This window comes from Vanacampus margaritifer, chromosome 18 (genome assembly GCF_051991255.1).
Source record: "Vanacampus margaritifer isolate UIUO_Vmar chromosome 18, RoL_Vmar_1.0, whole genome shotgun sequence".
Taxonomy (NCBI): Eukaryota; Metazoa; Chordata; class Actinopteri; order Syngnathiformes; family Syngnathidae; genus Vanacampus; species Vanacampus margaritifer.
The window spans coordinates 15450447-15472299 of record NC_135449.1 but is presented as its reverse complement, the minus strand read 5'-3'; the positions used below and the strand labels follow the sequence as shown (position 1 = coordinate 15472299).

At 38.6% G+C, this 21853-nt stretch overlaps 1 protein-coding gene across 8 annotated transcripts in view; it reads left to right on the top strand.

Moving 5' to 3' along the window:
• The window catches only part of spag9b (sperm associated antigen 9b), a 41041-nt gene that overhangs the window by 11332 nt on the left and 7856 nt on the right, over positions 1-21853 (top strand). For 3 of the 8 annotated variants that reach the window (XM_077550474.1, XM_077550472.1, XM_077550473.1), the window contains exons 2-22: positions 1846-1966; positions 3680-3750; positions 4508-4608; positions 9508-9655; positions 12056-12479; positions 12568-12661; positions 13882-14006; positions 14112-14123; positions 14364-14378; positions 14477-14534; positions 15417-15569; positions 15649-15706; positions 15837-15967; positions 16698-16754; positions 18048-18227; positions 18402-18534; positions 18807-18887; positions 19227-19388; positions 19499-19670; positions 20760-20972; positions 21034-21151. In XM_077550474.1, coding sequence (XP_077406600.1) covers positions 1846-1966; positions 3680-3750; positions 4508-4608; positions 9508-9655; positions 12056-12479; positions 12568-12661; positions 13882-14006; positions 14112-14123; positions 14364-14378; positions 14477-14534; positions 15417-15569; positions 15649-15706; positions 15837-15967; positions 16698-16754; positions 18048-18227; positions 18402-18534; positions 18807-18887; positions 19227-19388; positions 19499-19670; positions 20760-20972; positions 21034-21151 — 2627 coding nt within the window. Of the gene's footprint in view, positions 1-1845; positions 1967-3679; positions 3751-4507; positions 4609-7198; positions 7728-9507; positions 9656-12055; positions 12480-12567; positions 12662-13881; positions 14007-14111; positions 14124-14363; positions 14379-14476; positions 14535-15416; positions 15570-15648; positions 15707-15836; positions 15968-16697; positions 16755-18047; positions 18228-18401; positions 18535-18806; positions 18888-19226; positions 19389-19498; positions 19671-20759; positions 20973-21033; positions 21152-21853 lie in introns of those variants that run through there. The other 5 variants (XM_077550478.1, XM_077550476.1, XM_077550475.1 and 2 more) reach the window with 4 other exon arrangements.

Genomic DNA, 21853 nt, shown 5'->3' with positions numbered 1-21853 from the left:
GGTACTCTGCTGATCCTCATCTGTTTGCAGATGACATCCTCCCCTGGGTCAGAGCTTTATATGAATAGGAGCCTGCATCACAAGACTGCATGTTTACAAGCAACATGCGTGAACTGCATTCCCATGAGTGTCTTGTCTATCCAGTACAACTTTCCAGATTCAATACCTGGCCCCCTCGTTACTTGAAAACTATTAGAAATGAATGTCAATCTTAAGAAAAATATGGTGCTTCACTTTTTTGTTTTAGACATAGAATTCACATGATTCATTAACTTGCAATATGTAGCACAACAGACATTATGAGGATGGATCAGATGAAGGTGAATACAGTGGAACGTTGTTTTAATGGACTCATTTTGGGAAGGGGCCGCCCATTAGAGCTGATCTTCTGTTAAATTGAAGTGCTTTTATTCTTAGCAAAAAAAAAAAGCCCAATACAGCAGGAAAGTATTCAAAATAAATATGAAGGTGTTTGAGAAATGTTTAATCCAAACCTACTAAACTTGCTTTTGGCTGTGGGCCTGTTGGGGTGAGGCTGTGCTTATAGCGCACAGCTGGAATGAATAGGTAGCTGCGTGCATACAGCAATGCTAAGCCAATGGCCATGCTTTCCATTACCTTTAATGGGACAGTCGCTTGTGCTAAAATGGCCGCCATGTACAGCATGTCTCCATGTATTGCCTTTGATGGGACATGGCCCTGTCAACATGCCCGCCACATACTATGGAGGACCAAGAATACCAAAATTAAATAAATACATCAATAACATTTAAGTTATCAACAAACACAAACGGCACCCTGTGGTTGTTTTGGCCTGACTCAAGAATTTGATTAATAACAGAGTTAATATTTCATTGAACAAATGTAAAATATATTGAAATAAATAAATGCAAAAATACATAATTAAAATGAGATTTAATGTTATGTTTGTTATTTTAAGTATGTATTTATTTATTTAATTTTACGGCCAATTCTGGAACTAACAGACTTTGAGAGCCACTGTACAGTAGGGGCATTTTGAGTGGACTGGACACTAATTTCTGCTGGTTAAATCCGTAGTCCATTGGCTCCAGGTCGGTTAAATTGATGTTCCACAGTATTTCCTAACCAAGAAGCCAATGTATGAGCATCTGCACTGTTAATATTGTAGCCAGTAAACAAATGTTTGCTTTATTACAAGACTACTTTACACATGGGTGGGTTAATTGTCTTTGGTTGAGGTCCACGAACTTCATGTTCTACTAAGTACCTATTTTTAATGTTGCTGCAGATAAGAATTTTATCAAGATTCTGTAATGCACACAGTCAAACTTGCAAATTCATATTAAATTCAACAAACACAGGGTCTCTCGACAAACTAACCGGCACCTGTTGTGCCGAAAAGTTAGATGACATTGCTAAAAAAAGACAAGTGCTGTGCGGCCCATTTTCTCACTTCTAAGCACACACAAGCTCACACTTTCTCATGGAGTGGTACTGGTTACCCACCTATTTTTCACAGGGGTTGTGCAACATGACTGTGAAAGCCATAACCAGAACTGAACTAGCAGTAGCACACTGCTGTCCCAATGAGTGAATTTATATAGCAATATGAAAGTAACAAGCTGCCTGCCGTATATTTTTTGTTTTAATTAGTGCTTGCTCACCATGTATAAAAAGCGAACAACCATCCAATGTAGTTGCATACCTCTCTCTCAGTTTGAAGGTTATGGGTTTGAATCTTGCTGCCGGCTTTCCTGTCTGGTGTTGGCATGTTCACCCTGGGCTAACGTGGGTTTTCTCTGGGCACTCTCACATGCCAAAAACATGCAGTGCTCTGATTATTGTTTTCTTCCTTATCTGCAGCGATACATTGCTAATGAAGACTCCTTGGACAACGAGAGGAAAGATCTCCAGAGTCGAGTGGCGATGCTGGAGTCACACTCGCGTCAGCTGGAGCTAAAAATGAGAAACTATGCAGATCAAAGTAAGTCTATTATATTGGAAGAGGTGTGAGGTACACACAAGCTCAATCGTTGACAGCAAATCTTGTGACTGTTTGAAGGCTATTTTGCCAGAGGGACAATGGACGGTTGTCAATGTTCTTGTATGAACAACACTGGCAAAAATTGGTTTCACAACTAGGACACAAAGTAACTGCATGAACTGTAACAACATTCTGGGTAAAAACAAGCAAACTAAGCAATAGACAGAACCAAAAGACTGATTTAGAAGTTGACCTTAATTGTCAATTAATTTGTTCGGTTAGCCACAATTTCAAAAGATGGCAAACAAAATTAGCTGAGCCAGAGACTAGGCCTGACCAATTAGAAATACAGGACAGGACAAGTTTCAGAGCATCACAAACAGGGAGGTCATCTTCCCAGACCGTCAAGAAAAAGCCCTCATGATGCGTGCATGACTGCCTTGTTGACAGCGCGTGACCGCGTGTTTGTTCCAACAAGGCACCGTCACGGTTTTATATGAAGGGAAACTTTGAGAAGGCGCAGCAGTATCATTTTGCTTTGCGTATTGCAGCGTGACACTTCTCCTTTTGGTGTTTGTGTCACATTTGGAGTTTCACTTGTCATATATTCTATTGGGAGAAGTGTGGACTAAATCAGCATGCTGTTGAAGCACAGTTTAATCAGAGCTCTTTAGCAGAAGTCTTTCATAGTGGCTCTTATGTAATTTCACAAATCAAGGGTCTTTCTCTTCTGGTTAGTTGGATTTTCTTGACAAGCTTATTGGTCATATTTAAACCATCCTTTTTCATCAGCCAGCATGTTTAGCACCACTTCATATTGCTTTCAATATTTTCTGTACACAAATGTTTTTTTAATGGTTGGACCTGAGTCTGATTTTAAGCATAAGTTCATCTTGGAATTCGAATTACTGTACTTACTGCACTTAGCTCAATGATAAAGTGCTCCTGTGTCTCTGAAGATAACTCATTTGATTTGACTCAAAACTGGTACTGTGGTACCTACTTGATTTATTTATAAAGACTGTTAGTCTGTAGGGTCTTTTGATTTGAATAAAAAGCGTTTTGGATGGCAGTCCAGTTGTACGCAAATCAAATGCACAGAACAGCTTTCATTACCATGACGACTGGGGCAGAGCTCGGGCAGTTGACAAGCAGCTCCTTGCTGTTGTCAATTTAGCGACTTTGTATTCAGCAACTTTTCCAACCCCTACATGACTATTAAAAAAGTGGCGAGCAATCCAGTCAGGTGCTGTTGACCACTGTAAATGAATAACGCTTGCACAAAGCCACCACCTCTTACATATTGATTTCACACTTGAATGGTGGGCAAACATTCCAGAGACCCATGTATATTAACAAAAAGAGTCAGTTTCCTAACAGGTGTATCCTTTAAGGAGTTGATTATTTTTTTCTTTAGATTTCACTTGTTTACTATGAACTCCACATCTTCATAAAATTATGTGCGACATTTCATTGCACAGGTTTTGTAAGACTTGTAATGAATACAACAAACAATTATAAGCTTGGAGAATATGATAGATTCAATGTGATGGATGGCCCCCTTCTGGTCATAAACTTTCAATGCAGCAGCCAACTCAGCCACATTGAGTTTAACTTTCACACTTCTTTCCTTTCTTTTCACTTTACTGTTGAATCGTATACACTGTGTTTTATATAAATTTCTTTCTTTATTCTTTCTTTTTTTAAATGTAGTCAGCAGATTTGAGGAGAGAGAAGCGGAACTCAAGAAGGAGTACAATGCTCTCCACCAGAGACACACAGAGGTATTCTGTTTCAAAAGACCAGCACTCAAGTGCTTCTTATTATACAGGCTCTCTTATCTTACAATTACAACCGAGCAGTATTACTGTTTTGATTTGACATATTATTAAAATTAGTTATAATTGAAACATAGATTTTTGGACTGTTATGCTAATAATGTATACTTATTCATTATAGTAACACGCAAGTGTGAATTGCCTAGTACCTTTCGATTCATAGGTCACGATTTGATTCGATACCGATTAATTCCGTTCCGAATCTATAAATTGATATTGCGATTTTTTTAAACTCAAATTTAGAAAATACTAATCAGTAAACTTTAACATGTACACTGTAAGATTTGTATGAAAATGTATTTATTTATCTGAAAATTCAGTTTGCAGTCTGTTTCATGTTTGAACAGCACTGAAATAAAATATTAGGGCTTAATGTTCTATTATTATAACATTCTTCCATGCTTAATGTGTTAATCCTAACCCTAAGTAACACGTTTTGTTGAATATTCCCATAAAAAATTGATGTTTAAAAATCGATTCGGCCGCATATTGAATCAATTCGAGAATTGCGCACAGTAATATCGCGATATATTGCCGAATCGATTTTTTCTAGCACCCCTAATAAATAAATACCGGTAGGTAAAAAAAAAAAAAGACAACTTCCTCGTCTACAAAATGTAACATTTCAAATTGTGTCACATAGAGAGAAAAAATCATATTAATGACGAAAACCCTATTTATTTTACCTTACCTAACCTTGCAGATGATCCACAGCTACATGGAGCACTTGGAGCGCACTAAACACCAGCATACAGTAACAGCGGAGCCCTCGGATTCAGGCACTGGCACATCTGCTAAACTGCGGTAAGGCCTAACTCCTCTCCTTGAGGTAATTTCTTTATAGTTGTTGCAATGCTCCTCACACGAGTAGCAGATGGCAGCCACAGATCATGCATTTCTTATACCTGGAAACCAATCACGATCAGCCGGTTTTCATGGAATAGTATCGGCAATGTTGATCAAAGCCTGTCATTGCCAATCACAAAAAGCGATCATCCACAGTTCATCAGCTGGCAGCCTGTGTATCTTCCCCTCCACCCTTCCTTCACACTGTGCAGCAGCTACAAACTCTAATAAACATTTTATTGCATTTTCTTTGACGTTTTGCACTATTTTTGTCTGTTCAATGTTCAGAGATTTCAATCTGTTAAAGATTGTTATTAAAAGCTGGGAATCATATGTTTTTGTCTAAATTGACATGATTGCATGGTTCCTTTTTTTCTAAAGATCATATAACCAATAGCACTCACTATAAATAAATTAAAGAATTTAAAGCTAATATACAGCACTGCACTGCCCTGCCTTGAATAAAAAATAAATAAAAAAATTGCCGGCCTAAAAACCTTCCCCAAGCTTCTGCTTTTCAAAAATTCTCTATCCTGAAAAAAAACATATACAATTAAGGGCCAAATCCACAAAGAAAGCACTGCGTCTGCGGATAGCGCCATATATTGCTCTTCATTTGCACCTGTAATTTGCTCCCAGTGCAAACACTTCCACAAAGTTTACACCTGATTTACCACACATGGCGATGCTGGATTTGCGCGAAGAACGCCATTGCAAACAATAAGTTGAGAGAACGCGAACTTGGACCCGTCTTTAAGAGAAATGTTGCAAAAACCGAACAGAAAGCAACAAAAAGATCCTACATGTCTTGAAGCATGGCAGAGTCAACTCATAAAACAGGAGGTACTGACACTTTTGACGTTTGATAGTTGGTTGATGGCTGTGTGATGGATGTCACTCAGTTGTTCCACTGCATATACTGTATTAATCTGCTTTCATGGAATAATGGACCTTGTGGTTGACTGCTCATTTGGAGAGCAGATTAGGACCGAGTGCAGTATTAAAAGGGGCCAGTTGCCTACTGTAATTATCCAACTGACATTATCTCTAGAATTTTTACTGACATTGCGCCAGACACCAGTATTGCATTTACGGAAATTTCCTCACCCAAAAACATTGACACATATGTTTTAAACAACATTTAGTAACATTTATGAAAAGTAAGATGTAGGCTGCTACACCATGGACAGACTGCCATTAGTACCAAATTAAGAGTCGACTCAATTTGATTCATTAAAATTGATTCACTCTCGATTAAATCAAATTAAATCTGTCTTTTTAGCCCTTGATGCAGATTTGCATAGACAAAAATAGACCTTTTTAGCATAACATCAAACATCCAGGTGGCACCAGATGGGGTTCTCTTCGATAGCACCACGAGTAAGCAAACTTTTATGCCAATTGATCACGGCTTAGCAATATCATTAAGAGAGCATTGTTAATGGCTTGAATGGTGATTGAGCCTTCATTTCTACCACTGTAGTTTGAAGGTGTGAAATGTCATTTGAAAAGAAGTTACTTGAGGGATTGAGGTATGCTGATTGGACATGATACCCAGTGGTGACCGTAATTTAGATTTCAACATTAGACAGTAGTTAACATGAGGAAATGGCTAATTAAAAGGGATAGGCCGATTATTGGCCAGCCTGATTATCAGCGGTGATACATGTATCAGGCATATTGACGAACATCGGCATTGGGCTTTTTTTTTTTTTTTTTTTTAAATTTGGATGGCTGAAAAGAGATCAATTTAAAACTGTGTTAACTTAACTGAACTATTTATTAAAATTTTCAGTTCACTTTATTAGAGATGCTGCCGACTCTGGGAACTCTCACATTTTCTCTGAACTATTAGTTGGAATTTTAAAACTAAGATTTCTATTGAAGATTAAAAACAAAACAAAAAAGATCGCAAATTGGAAAAAATGTTCAACTAACATGCTTAAAGACATTTTAACAATGTAATTAGTTAAGAGTTTGTATTTTTGAAAAGTTTGACATTGATATTTTCCCTTTTACTGAAAATGAATGTAGCCTCTCAATATCGGTTATCACTACCCTTGGCTTACTACTATCTGCCCTAAAAGACACTCCCCATCACTCTATCTATTTTCTACTAATGAATAAACTTTTCTCTTGTTGGAATAATGGAATTACTCAAATTATTAATAGATAACCTAACCAAACATTGTATCCAAAATCCGATGATTGAAGTCAATCACTTTTCTGTTACCCGGGAGTACCCTGGTGCTTGTTGTTTACAAACACTTTGACATGATCTATTGAATATGTACGAGAGACAAAAAATAAGAACATTGCCCTCAGTGACTCTGTCTTCTGACCTGTGTACATACAACCTAATTTTGATGCAAGTCCACCACCAAAGTCTCTCACACACACTAAGACCAAAAACTGATTACCGGTACTTCCGGCTAGTGCAGCCAGGAAGCTGCAGCCTGAAGAGGCATATGGAGCAGGCTGCCTCAGCATCCGACAAAGAGAGAGAGGTGGAGAGAGAGGGCGAGAGAAAGAACGTCAGCGCATTCTGTACTGCACAGTGCCTGCTGTGTCACATATCGACAGAGTACAGGAAGAAGGACAGAGCAACAAGAACAGATTCACCAGAGGAAGACAGTGATGGAGTTAACCAGCCTCTCCTTGCTCTCCATGGATGATTTTCTTTTCTCCTCTCTGTCTGCTGCTCTGTTTTGCTCAGTTGCTGTTCCTGAATTCCTGTTATTGTGACTGCTGCCTGCTCTCATTGACTGTCTACCTCACAACTGAGCCAGGCTATACAACAGCTAACAGTGTTTTATACTGGGTTCAATTTAGGTTAAGTCTGTTCTGTGGCTGCATTTCCCAGCTTTGACTCCCCCAAACATTTTGGCAACATTGAGACGCGGGGCCATGAGCCCCGGACGTATGCTGCTTTTTGTATTTGGCTTTGTTGGTGGAGCAGTGGTCATCAACTCTGCTGTACTGGTGTCTCTATCAGTGCTGCTTCTGGTTCACTACTCTGTCGCTACTGGCGGCTTACCTGCCCTGCCATCTCTTTCCTCCATACAGCGTCTCAGCAGGTACATTGCGTGCTATAGCTTAAGAGGTATATTGTATCTCTTCCGGCTTGCCACCTACTGTAATGATAACAGTTATAGCCTGTTTAAATGCTAAACAGGCTCTGTGTTGTTGTCCCATAGGAGCTAACATATAGTCCAAAAATAGGCCAAATAAGCGTCAGTGAAACTATGTACATAGTCAAATTTGTGTTTTCAAATAATCAATGGTTTGAACAGCCAACAAACAAATTGATTTGCAAACAAATTGTTATCAACAGTTTCAGCAAGATTGCTGAAAGACCTAAAGGATGTTATTTTCTGCTCAATGACTTACCAATGCAAATTAGTGACTACCTTCATTCTTTTATTATAAACAAAAAACAAAACTAAGGCATAGCTTAAGTACGGAAAAATGTAAAATAATACAAATAAAATAGTGGTTGGCCTTAAGCAACTGCTGTTTTGATCACTAGTGCTTTATAACAGCTACCATTGTTCTCCTGTATAGTCTCCATTATACCTATTCACTCAAAGGGGAAAGCCAGAACTGTGCCCATACAATGTTGCTGGGGTGTTACAAACATTTTCCACCATCACCTGATTTGTAATGGTTGCTAAAATGCTAATCCTCAAGATAATATTTTTGTGGTGTAATTTTAAATTTGTTACTAGTATCATCAAAATGTTGAATACTACAACTTGCAACAAAAATCCACATTCTCAATTGGTATAGAAGCCAGCAAATCAACTCCAAATGGGTTAATCAATGTCCTTTTCCTGAAAAACACATCATCGTCCAACAAACGAAAAATACAATTTGATCGAAAGTTTCCTCCCACATTCCAAAGACATGCATGGCAGGTTAATTGAACACTTCAAATTGTCCATAGGTGTGATTGTGAGTGGTTGTTTGTCTCTGTGTGCCCTGTGATTGGCTGGCAACCAGTTCAGGGTGTACCCCGCCTACTGCCCGAAGCCAGCTGGGATAGGCTCCAGCGCCTCCTGCGACCCTTGTGAGGAAAAGCGGTTAAGAAAATGGATGGATGATAAATGAAGTGCGTTTATGTCGCGCTTTATCTTGATCATATATTTACACATCCATATTCACTTATCTCATTCAAGTGTAGCCTACATCGGCCCGTTGACGCAGCGTATCACTATCAACACACAGACAGGTTAGCCTTTTTAGTATCAGCACAGGGAAAAGTTAACCTTTTAGTTTAAAATGGCATACTTTTAACCTCCCTGACAAGAACAAATAATGTTTCTTCTTTGGTCCCATTTTTAAATCCATCTACATTGCTAGCCCCATCCTAGCTAGCGCTAAGTTAGTTAGTCTCTCAGGTCCGGCTTCCAAGTTTTCAAGCTCCCATTTGTTTGTTGATAGCATAGCGTAAGGCCAACCACATATTACACTTCGGAAGGACCACATGCAAAGCTTTCCCGCATACAAACAAGCCATCAAAACAGTCCTCTCTGATGACAGTGTAGTGTGATGGGTTTTGACTCAAATGGGAATATTCTGATTCGGTGCTTGTTTTCAACAGTCAATTCGCTCCACAATTCGAGTCACCATCAATTCATGCACAGACCTATTAAATACCTTCAAATATTGTATCACTCACAATTGATCAATGTATTGTCCACCTTCTGATTCAATGTACTGCAACCTGTGTTTTGTAGGAACACTTTGTTTTATCCTTGTGGTTCCAAACAACCTGCAACTGTAACTTCTCTACTTGTTTTCTCGCCCTCATCTGAATTTGTGTTCTGTTTTTCCCTCTTGCCATTGTGTATCTAGAAAGGATCGTCCCATCTCCATGGGCATTTTTCAGGTCCCAGGCATTGATGGCATGAGCACTGACCTCCACAGGGACCCTGTGGATGTCCAGGCTGAACCTTGGAGATTCAATAACCTCAGCCCTCCAAGATCTAACACCAGTCTCAAGGTATGTAACATTCACTTCGTAAGTGATGAATACAAATTTTGTTCAATTCAAACGTGAGCTTTAAGTTCTTCCCACGGAAGGTGACATTATTCCTTGGTTCAGAGAGTGTAATATGTAATTAAATGTGAGTTCTAAAAACAAGTCTGTACATTTCTGGGTGACTAGAATTTTGAACAGCTAGTGTTGTAACTGGGTGGCCTGGAGCCCAGTAAGTGGGGGAAACGGTGCCATTCAGGGAGAGAGGGAAGGACAGAGAGACCTCACATTGTTGCTGTTAGAAACCACACTGCAGGCAAGACTACATCATCAATATTAATGACTAACATTATGACCACCACATCTAATTACAGCAACGCTGTATTAAAATGGGGTCTTTACAATGATAAAAATGCTCAGTTTGGATTGACAGTGACACACACCCAGAGAGCTTTAAAATAAACATTGTTACTGTGGTTGTAGTTGGCAGTGTACTGCATCGTAATCAGAATGGTTTGTCATATTTACCTCCTTTAGTCTGCAGTAACATGACATCATCTAAAAGTCAACTCATTGTATTATGCGCTGTAATTATACACCACTAATACAATGGCCTTTATTAATGTAATGTAAAGTGTCCAATTATCGGGCAGGATGATTTTCTGCGCCGATATTTGACAAATATTGGCACCAGCCTTTAAAAACAAAACAAAACAAAATTGATTAACTACAAGAGATCCTTTTAAAACTGTGTTAATTTCAGGGTAACATTTTTATTTTTTTTATTTTAGGAAACTTTATAAGAGATGCTGCTGACTCTACTCCTTTTGGTTTTGTTTGAAATTAAAACAAAGATAAGGTTTCTGTCATTGTGAAATTTTGGGAAACTACATTTTTTACTTCTGCTTTACTTTTACTGTAGAAAACTATAGGGGGCTATTTACTTGTTTAAGTATTCATTGAACTTTTTAAGACATGCTTTTGACCCTGGAAGCTCCCTGAACTTTTAGACAATAGACATATTTTTGAAAGTCCAAGTGAGATTTAAAATAAAATAAAAAAACGTCAAAATTTTGCAAATTTGAAAAGTTCAATGAATTTATGCCTAAAGATATTGCAACAAATTTGCACAGTTATTATGATATATATTTATTTATTTATTTATTTTAATTTTGATGCCAATATTTTCCCTTTAACTGAAAAGGAATATCACCTCCAAATATCGGTCACCAGCCTCCCTGACTTCTAATAATTGGTATCAGCATCGGGCCTGGAAAAAGAAAAGATAAGAATATCATCACTATTGTTAAGACATAGTTTTGTACAGGCCGATTTAGTTTGCAAACATGTAAAACTCTTACGAAAATACACATCAGAAATCAAAGTCCTTTTTGTCCATTTGATTGTTCGTGTGAACTCTAAAATGCCGCATATTTTGTTGCCCCAGTTTATCTCATTATTCATTTTGCTTTGCACCAGCAAAGTTGCTGTTTATATCACTGAAGTTGCTGATGTTCAAGGAGCAAAACAAAATAGGGTTGGAACATGCATCAAAGGATTGCAAAGAGCTATGGAAACTTTGTTGGTGTTGAAAATATGGTAATTTCTGACCAAGTCTGTATGCTAGTTGGAACCATTGATAATACTGCCATGTGATCACTTAGAAACGTATTTTTATGTACAGCGTATTTTTCCAATTATCTACCAAAAGATAAGATATGAAGGACCAGACCTCACTGGAACCAATAAACTCTATTAGACTAGTGTTTATTGCTGTATGTGAACTTAAATTAATTTGCCGTTTGTCATTCTTCAGTTTGATCTCCAAAGTGGAAAGTTCAAATTACCGAATCAGAAGTCTGATCAGGTAGATTTGTTTACAGGCAAAGTGTGTGCGTGTGCAGTGGAAAACAATGAAAATTGCAACCGTGTGTGATTTACTCAAACTAACTCACAATACTTGGAATGAAGGAACAAGTATAAACATTAGTTCTGCAACTAACTGTAATATGGTTGACAGTACTTTAATAAACTTTGTGTCATATTGCGTGGACGGTTTTTCTGCCATGTGTGACTTGTGACGTATAAAATGTCAAGGTTATCGAAACATGCAATAAAGTAATTTTAATACAGTATGTTGGCACAAGAAGGCATGTTCATTAATTGCCTAACTTGTGTTTTTCATTTGCTTGTTTTTTTTTCTTATTGTTTGTGTTAATTATGAGTTTGCTATTGAGTTAATGAGTTTTACTACCGAGTTACTGCGTAGGCTACTGAGTATAGGTTGAATTTGGATAGATTGCCACTGTAAGAACGGAACACCATCGGAAATCGAAGACCCACTGTAATCGATTCATGCATATCCCAAACATCAGCATTGTTGCACAAATGAAATTCTTTGTACTTTTTCCACTCCCACTTTAGGATGAACTGGCCAACACAAGCCACGAAGGATCGAAATCCAGCACTCCAGCCAAGCAGGGAGGTATCTCCAAATATGTTCCCTCATCATCACAAGAAGGGACATCCAAAACCAGCGCTCCTGTATCTCAGATGAGCAGCACGACGACAAATGGCACCTCATCCACGAAAAGTGGTAACTGTCAAACTTCAGCGCCAACATCCCCTCATGGCGCGGCGTGTATCGATACAAGTCCTTCATGTAGCCTAGTGAGTGCTTCTGGCTCTGCTGTTGCAATGGAATCTGTAGCTACTCCTCAGGAACATCGTGGCCTTAACAAGAATCTGGACTGCAACATTGGTAAACCAAACAACAATAAGAACATTTCAGCTGTTCAACTCGGACAGGAGAATCAGGAATCTACAACTCTGCCTCTTGAAGGCAACGGTCAGCACTGCAACTAACAAGACTCCCACACAAAAAATGTTTTACAAACACTTACTGAGCCATTATGTTTCTGTGCTGCTCATATTAGATGGCAAAAACACCCTGGAAAAGTCTGAGGTATTGGCGATTATAGAGTCCACTCCTGAGTTGGACATGGACCTTGATGGCTGCCAAGGAACAAGGTACAGGACAGCTGCATGACTAATTAAAACAAAATCTTTAACTGGGTGAGTCAATTGAGAACAGTTTGTAATTTACAATATACATTTATATACAGTATACTGTATAGTTGAATAAATGTGTCTAAATTCTAAAAAAAATGTTTGTAAGAAAAAAGCTTTGACAAATTAATGTAATTAGGGATTTTGTTCCCTAATTTGATTTATTTTCCAAAACTGTCTTGTTTTCACAACCCATATATACAATATATTGAAGCATAATTATTGTTTGAAGATGCTGAAGCAACGTTAGTGAAACACACAATTTAAAGGTGCATTGTGCCGTTTAAAAAGGTAATGTTAAAGCTTTTTTCCACATCATGCCTGCTCCACCAATGCCCAGAGTACGAAGAGCCCTGACTGTTTTACTCTGACTGCACCTATCAGTTTTTATCTTCCCTTTGTAGTATAATGTGCGAACCTGCTCACTCCACAGTTCTTTGGGGAGGGGAGGGGCGGAGTTTTTCTTACCTTATTTGAAGTCATGTCTTCCTTTGTCAACTGTGGCTGTCGCTTTAAGATCGTGCACGTACTCGCACGCGCACCATGAACGAGCCTGGCACAGATGCTGCAGTTATGCTTTGGGCCAGAGGTGGCAGTCACGAGTAAAAAAGTGACAAACTGCACAAAGATCCTTTAAGTCATGGTCAAAACTCTTGGCCATGATTTTATTCATTACAAAAAAAAAGTAGCAATGTGTGATATTTTCTTAAGTGTATGGAAATATGGTCATTTACCAAAGCATGTGCATGAATTACTCCAAATACATTAACCTTATCATTGTATCAACATAAAACAAATAAAGGGTAGGACTAGATACATTTTTAACTTCCTCCTGCCCCCTTTGAACATATAAACTATTTTCTTTCTTCCTATTCTTGTTTTTCTTTTTTACTTCAACTTATATTTTAGACTTGTAATGTGTTTTGTGTTTTCTATATGTTTATATGTTCAATAAAACCATAAACCAACCAAACCAACCAACCAAATTTCACACAAATATTCTTACAGTGTCAGAAGGACCTCAGTAACTTCAGTTTCCAGGACAAACCAGGACTGTGGTACTGGGCAGTTAAATTAAAATGAAGATACTGTATATTGAGGCAGATGTTAACTAAATGGTAGGTAATAGGACAACTTGCTCACCATATTGTTGTTGTTTTTTTTTTTTTAACTCTCTCCAGCACACCCATTAAAAGTGGCTTAGAGAATCTAGCATTCGGCCGGAACACAGACTCTCTGTTCGAGGAACTGTCCTCTGCAGGAAATGACTACATAGGAGATGTTGATGAAGGAGCAGACCTTTTAGGTAATGAACCTTCCTCAGTTATTATATTTGGCTACTATTGTTATCTTCTCCAATAGTTTTCATAAATTGTCTTTTGCTGGCTGCCGGGCTTTATCAACCTGACAGATGAGTTTTCTGGTGTGTATAAAAGAAAAGCTCATAATCATCAATGTTTGATTTTTTTTTTAAATTATCTTTTCACCTTTAGATTTTCTTGATAGTTGTGTTTTTGTGATTGCAGTGGTGAATTGTGTTTTTATTAGACTAGAAATTACCGGATCAGTTTACAATCATACCGATAATCTGATAAATTAATTAATTCTCTGAACCGCTAACCCTTCTAATTCTAATTCGCAACAATCAATGCATGAATCTCAGACTACAGCTTTTTAGGTAAGAAAGAGTCTAGTATCGATGTCGGAAGCTTTTGTTCTGATATGTTATAATGATTTTGATAAACTAAATACCATATATTTCACTGTTATTTCTAGGTATGGGTCGGGAGGTCGAACATCTTATACAGGAGAATGCACAACTTCTGGAGACAAAGTTAGTACATGATATATGTTTAATAGTTTGTGGTATGATTTATGTTTTCTCTATTGACTTTTACTGCAGGCGGCACGGTGGTTAGCACGTCCGCCTCCCAGTGCAGAGCACGTGAGATCGAGTCCGGGCTTCGCCCTTCCTGGGTGGAGTTTGCATGTTCTCCCTGTGCTTGCGTGGGTTTTCTCCGGGTACTTCGGTTTCCTCCCACATTCCAAGGACATGCATGGCAGGTTAACTGAACACTCTAAATCGTCCCTAGATGTGATTGTGAGTGTGGATGGTTGTTTATCTCTCTGTGTCCTGGATTGGTTGGCAACCAGTTCAGGGCATACCCTGCCTACTGCCTGAAGCCAGCTGGGATATGCTCCAGCACCCCCCCCCCCCCCCCCCCCGAGACCCTTCTGAGGACTAAGCGTTTAAGAAAATGGATGGATGGACTTTTACTGCTAGGCATTTGGGAATAGGTCACACGCATCTAGGTGGACAAACTTTAAAGATTACTGTACAGCATGGGTCATCAACCTTTTTGGAGCCGAGCTGAGAGGTATTTATTGGGTACTGATTGATGCTACCAGTTTCAAGCACACTTTTGAAATAAATTAGGTCGATTTACTTTTTAATTTGATGTTATTTATAATAATAACTGACATTCATATGTAAAGACACTTATCATGTTTGATTTCTCACAGTATTTCTCAACAGTGATTTAACAAGATATGAAACTGATTACTATTAATATGCATCACTTTATTTCTATAAATCTCTGCAAGTGTTGACTTTCCAATGATCTCATGTAGTCCTTGGGGGTGTCCTAGTACCCATGGGCACCCACTGTACAATATCGACCAAGAGTTTTGAAAGAGAATCCACGTTTGTTTTCAGAAATGCCCTAAATGTGGTAAAGAATGACCTGATTGCTCGAATGGATGAGCTGGCCTGTGAGAAGGAGGTCCTACAAGGAGAGCTTGACGCTGTCACTCAGGCCAAGATCCGACTAGAGGAGAAGAACAAAGATTTGGAAGACGAACTGAAAAAGTTTGTCGTTTTACAATTTTTGATTTTGATCTTGGTTGAAAATGCACAATTTGTGTTCAAAATGTTTGCTTCTCTTTAGGGTTCGAGCTGAACTTGGGAACAGCAAACACAAGTCTAAGACTGAGAATGAGGATGATGTGAGTTCTTGATTATATCCGTCTGCATTTGTGGGACTGAGAGGAGGTGCCACAAATGAGTTAGATGGAATGGACTTGTTTACTATGTGTTTCCATATTTGACACACAAACCTTGATGTTGGTTGTACAGAGTGATGTGCCCACAGCACAGAGGAAACGTTTCACCAGGGTGGAAATGGCCAGAGTCTTGATGGAGAGGAACCAGTATAAGGAGAGGCTGATGGAGCTGCAAGCGGCTGTCCGATGGACAGAGATGATCCGGTAAATCACTACTGTAATATCAGCATTATCTTATTAATAAATATACAGTAATTTCTGGCCTATAAGGCGCACCTTACTTTAAGCCGTGTTAGCTAAATTTGGGGAATACTCGAGTTTGTTACACATATAACCCAAACCTGATTGTAAGCCATAGGTGTTTTAATGTTACCGCACCGGGTTCCCACTACTTTCTTTTCCATTATTAGGGCGCAAATTGTCTCGCGCTTGTTCTGTCTCTCTTACTGTATTTGGGTTCACTTGGTTTGTTTTGCTCTGCTGACGCTCTTGCGCTTCCTTTATAGTGTGCCCCCTTGTGATCTGATGGATAAGACACACCTTTGTATTAGCCGCAGGGTCGAATGCAAGTGAAAAAAATCCAGAAATTACTGTAAATCAGATTTTCAAACTGAATTTGTTTGCCTCTACGAATCAAAATCATGATTATGATGAAAGTTTTATACCCCAAATAGTTGTACTGTATTTAGTCATTTGTTTTAGTTATTTGTTAGTTATTAGTTGTTTTAGTTTTTATTATTTATTATTTAGTTAGTTTTTATTATTAGCACTAAAGATTCAAAACATTCAGGTGTAACCCACTAACCAACTCACTGTATCTATTTAACATTATATTTTTATTTTCTGTTTAGATCTCCAATGCATGAATATAGTAATACTGTAAATCAGGAACACACTTAGACAGTGAACTGATTGGTTTGTTTTTTACTCTCAGGGCATCAAAGGAAAACCCCGTACTTGCAGAGAAGAAGAAATCCAGCCTCTGGCAGTTGTGAGTTCCTCCTGTTTGTGTTTGCTCGAATACCAGTCATTGTGGTTTCTTTGTCTTTTGTTGATGTTCTTTGTGTCACTTTCCCTTTGTATTACACGTTGTATGGGGGTTTCTCCAGGATGTAGGTAAATCTGTGACTTGGATAAGTGCAAATTGTGTTTTTTCGGATGTGTTCATTTTTATATAAAAAATCTCAACAGAGGAGAAGCCTTTCTTGGAGCAGTGAATTCATCTAAAGGCATTTTTCTTGTGTAATGGTTCTTTAGGTCTTGGTTAAAACTGGTCAAAAGAACTGTCATGGCAATATAATCATAATATATGAGTGAATAAATGAAGTCTATTTGCAGGCTCTTCTTTGTTGGGTTATTGCAGGCATGAGTTTGGTTTGTTGTGGAGTTAATGCATATTTTAGAACAGACTAGAGGCTAAGGGGCAGAGGAACCCAAAGAAGGGGACTGATTTATGATGATCTCATTATTTCTCCTTCCTGTTGTGTATTCCTCTATAATCTGCCTGATGTTGTGTGTCTGTGTGCAGGCGGTATGTTGGGAGGGTAGCTGTCATAATGTCTGATTTTAAGATGACAGACATTAAGGTTCTACATTTGAGCTTTGAGAGCACTAACATAACAGCACAAACTGCTATTTAATCTAAATCTTTGCTTGAGTCGTTTAAGACAATAGGATGTCTTGTCCTGTATGAGTTTGCAAATGCAATCTAACCTTCTGTTTGGCTGCATGTTAGATGAGTGCATGTCAGCTCTTGCTTGTAGTAGCAGGATATGATGTGCTCAGGTCAAGGTGTGAGTGGGTATGGCCTATGTACAGACACAGTTAACCTGTCATGGCTTTCTAGTGGCAGTTAATGTTATAACCAACTCTTATAATGCTATATTTAAGTCAGACAAGTGAGACAGTGATGGCGCTAACAATTTAGGGTGAGGGGAGTGTGTTTTGGTTCAGTGTTGCCTGCTTTCACTAATGTCCAAATCAATGCATAATACTAACCCTGCACCCCATGCCCCCCTTTTATATTGCTGCACACATTTTTTTTTGCTTGTTTAAGCATACAGTGCAAACCAGTATTTTGACATATTAATGTATATCCAACCGTGTAATTGTTTCCTTGATGGAGGCTGGCATGCAAACAATTTGTCATTGTCCTTTAAATGCTCAAACCCTCCCTCTGCTGGAGCCACTGCTTGTGTCCACCCTCTATATGTTTGTCTGTGTGCTCTCCCCTTTCCTTCCCGTCCCGTCCCGACCCTTCCCTTCCCTTCCCTTACAACTCCAGTTTCAGCCGTTTGTTCAGTTCGTCGGGCGGCGGATCGAAGAAGCCTGCTGCCGAAGCCCCAGTCAACGTGAAGTACAATGCACCCACCTCGCAGATTCAACCGTCAGTCAAGAAGAGGAGCAGCGCCTTGCAGCAGCTGCCCAGCGACAAGAGCAAAGCCTTTGATTTTCTCAATGAGGAGTAAGTCTGTCAGGAGCGATTGATTATTATTTGTATTATTATTTTAAAACAGTTTAGCCAGTTGTGAGATTTATGAAAAAGACGAGGTTAACAAAAACACAAGTCAACCCAGTCGTTTTAATCTTCATTTATTATAAGACACATTTGTAAGAGAGCGGATGATATATACCACAGATTGGCAGTGGATAGCATGATGTCCAGGCGAGAACAGAAGCGGGCACAGTATCAGCAGGTTAAAGCCCATGTCCAGAAAGAGGAGGAGGGCAGAGTCCAAGCTTATGGCTGGAGCCTGCCCAAGAAGCACAAAGTAAGTCGCAATGTTGCTTCAACCTTTCATTCATGTCATGGGAGATTCTGAACTTTGATTTGAAATCTGTTTATTTCTTCATGAAATCTCTTACTCTTCCTTTTAGCTAAGAATTCTTGAAATATTTAGCATCCACAATTTATCGTCAGTCTGTATTTTCTATGACGACATTTGTCATTTATCATTTTTGAATATAAAGATCTTAGACATTTATAGCCATCAATGGCACTAACGCTTTGGTAGCATTTTGAAATGTAATTTTCTTCTCACAGAACAATGGCGGTCAGGAGAAGATGGACCTACCTGTTCCGGTCTTCCTTAGACCTGTGGATGAAAAAGATGCCTCAGTGAAGGTATGTTCATGTCTTTTTGTTACTGCATGTAGTTGGGCTCAACAGCTTCATTATTGGTTTGTCTGTACAATATAATAAGATTTAATACAAAAGTTGCATCTTTACCTTTTTATGCAGTTACAATATAATAGGGCAATTTCAATAGCCTATCATACTTGGAGGTATTTCTAATTCTACTCTACTCCTCCACAACAATGATAAACATAGTGTTAAATTTATATCGCTGACAGTTCTGCAGTCTAGTAAATATATAAATTATACAACAGTCTCTTCAGCAGGTCACTTCTCAGAAGACTAATGGTACTTGTCTTTGTGCCAACTTGTGTGCCTGTGCTTCAGTTGTGGTGTGCTGCTGGCGTGCACTTATCTGGAGGTAAAACCAGAGACGGGGGTTCCATCGTAGGAGCCAGTGTGTTTTACAGCAATGTGTCAGGACCAGAGAGCCCCAAAAAGAAAACTGGATCTCAGAGCAGCCTGGAAAAACTAGATCAAGAACTTAAGGTCAGAATCACCTAGTCATTGGTTGTCAATTGTATTGTATTTTGTTAAAACCCAGAAAATAACAATATTTAAACTGAAACATGGTAATCTCTTTTGCTTTTCATCAAAAGGAACAGCAAAAAGAACTCCGGCAACAGGATGAGTTTTCATCACTGGTCTGGATTTGTACCAGCACCCAGTCGACTACTAAAGCTGCTGTCATTGATGCTAACCAGCCCGGAATCATCCTGGACAGTTTCTTTGTGTGCAATGCACACATACTTTGTATCACCAGTGTACCAGGTTGGTTGCTAAGTACTTTATACAACTCGAAAGTGATGTGTTTTTGTAAAGTTAAAGGAAGTATGAAAAGCAAATTTTTGCTGCTGAAAAAAAAGTCTCAATATCATTTTAACGATGTGATAGGCTTGTTATAAGTTCTCTTAATAACAAGAAAAAAATGTCACATTATTTCAAAACGTTTTGCTATTATAATATGAAATTATCATGTTATTTCAAGTTATTTACTGGAATAAATTAATTTCCACTGTACTTAATGCTTTGAGATATGGTAAAATTGTACAGTTATGGAGCATCGTGGATGAGACTGTTATCAGTACATGTACACTCTCTAAGAAGGAAAATACAGATGTGATCCTCTTTACGGTCCTCATTGTTTAATTGGAGGACACGGAGGCTTCATATCGTAAAATTACATTGATGTTATTACGTGAAAAATATATTGTTATAGCAATAATCCATTTTCCTGTAGTGTGGCTTCAATATGCTTAGTTTAGCTGGAATTTTTTGGCGGGATGGGCAAAATTGTTTACTTAAATTACAATAAATCAATTTGTCAGTTATTTAATGAGGTACATGTCTAAATAAAAAAATTAATAATGTTAACCTTTATTTATTTTTTTAAATGAAGACAAACATCTATAGCAATCTATAGCATCTTTAAGAAGACATGTACATAAAGCATTCATTTAGCCATTTTGTACGAGCCAGCCTGCAGCCTCAAATTTGTTGGCCTTCTGGTCGAGATGCTCAGACAGAGAATGCTTAGTTTTTTAAGCCTGGAAAAATCAAAAGGCCCTCACCTGAGGACCTGAGCCTGTGACCTGGCTCATAGCTACTGATACTGTAATTGAATATAACAAATTTGACAGAACTTCTGATAATGAGCTCAGTCGGTAGTATTAAAAAACAGGGTGTGCTGTATGTGGCCTGTCGCCCATACAATGCCCACTCCTCTTCTAATGGGTGAAAAATGAAGTTCATATAAAAGAGTGTTTTTGTGATCGTTGACACTACTGTGCCGTGCATTCAAATGAGTCCCCCAATTTTTATTGTCCCCCATTGGTCCACAACTGCAACATTTTTGTCCAGGTGCAAGAGAGACAGACTATCCAGCAGGTGAGGAACTAACCTTGAGTTCACAGTGTGCACCAGTCGAAAAGGCCTTCCTGTCCGACAGCAGTAGCAGCACAGCAGGCAGTGATAGTGTGCTTGGAGGCATTACTGTCGTAGGCTGTACAGCTGAGGGAGCAACAGCTGTCCCTCAGACAGCAGACAGTGAAGGCAAAGAAAATGGAGGGATGGGTAAGCGATTTAAGCTTTTTCATAGCCCACTCCCCTTTATTTAACTGTGTGACTGTTGTAGAGGCCACTGAGGAGAGTGGAGGGTCTGCTAGCCAGAGAGAAGTGTGCAGTGAACATATCTTCACTGATCCTTTGGGGCTGCAGCAGGCAGCAGAGACTTCTGACAACTGCTCTCAAAGGTAAAAGCAATCTGGTGAATAATCTGAAATGTACGTCAATAAACATTGACCTAGAACCAATGTGAAGGTCTTCTCATCACTGTCATCTGATGGTTGATTTCAACATTTAGATTAGAGGGGTCAATACAGGTATGCGATAAATGTGACACTAGTCATCATCTGGCACCATCAGCATTGCACTGCAAAATGATCAATCGCCCACAAAATGTGATGGAAACAGATTAGTCTGGCAAAAAATTAATCTGCTGCCCCGATTTGACAGAATTTAGTGAATGTCTGCCAGTATTTCTCTGTTAGTACTTCTGTTTGTTCTATTGTTTGGCTCTCTCGTGATACTATACAAACATGCTGCCTTGCATGTACTGTACGTACATAGTAAAGCCACATATTTAAAAATAAAGCACAATTTGTTTGTGAACTGTCAAAATGAATGTTGTCCACTTTGTAATCCATTATTTGATTCTCAATTTTGAGTTAAGTGTAAGTTTTATATAATTAATTCTCATAGCCATGTCACTGTAGTGTACAGTATATTAGATTTTTTTTAGACACATCTTTTGATTGCATAATGGACTTAAGGGGCAGATCACAGCCTTTCTACAACTTAGTTCAATTGTCGAGTATCCTGCTGTGCTGAATTTCGGATTGAAAAGCGGAGTAAAAGTGTTATTTTGACAGTCTATGATTGTGATTTTCCTGGTC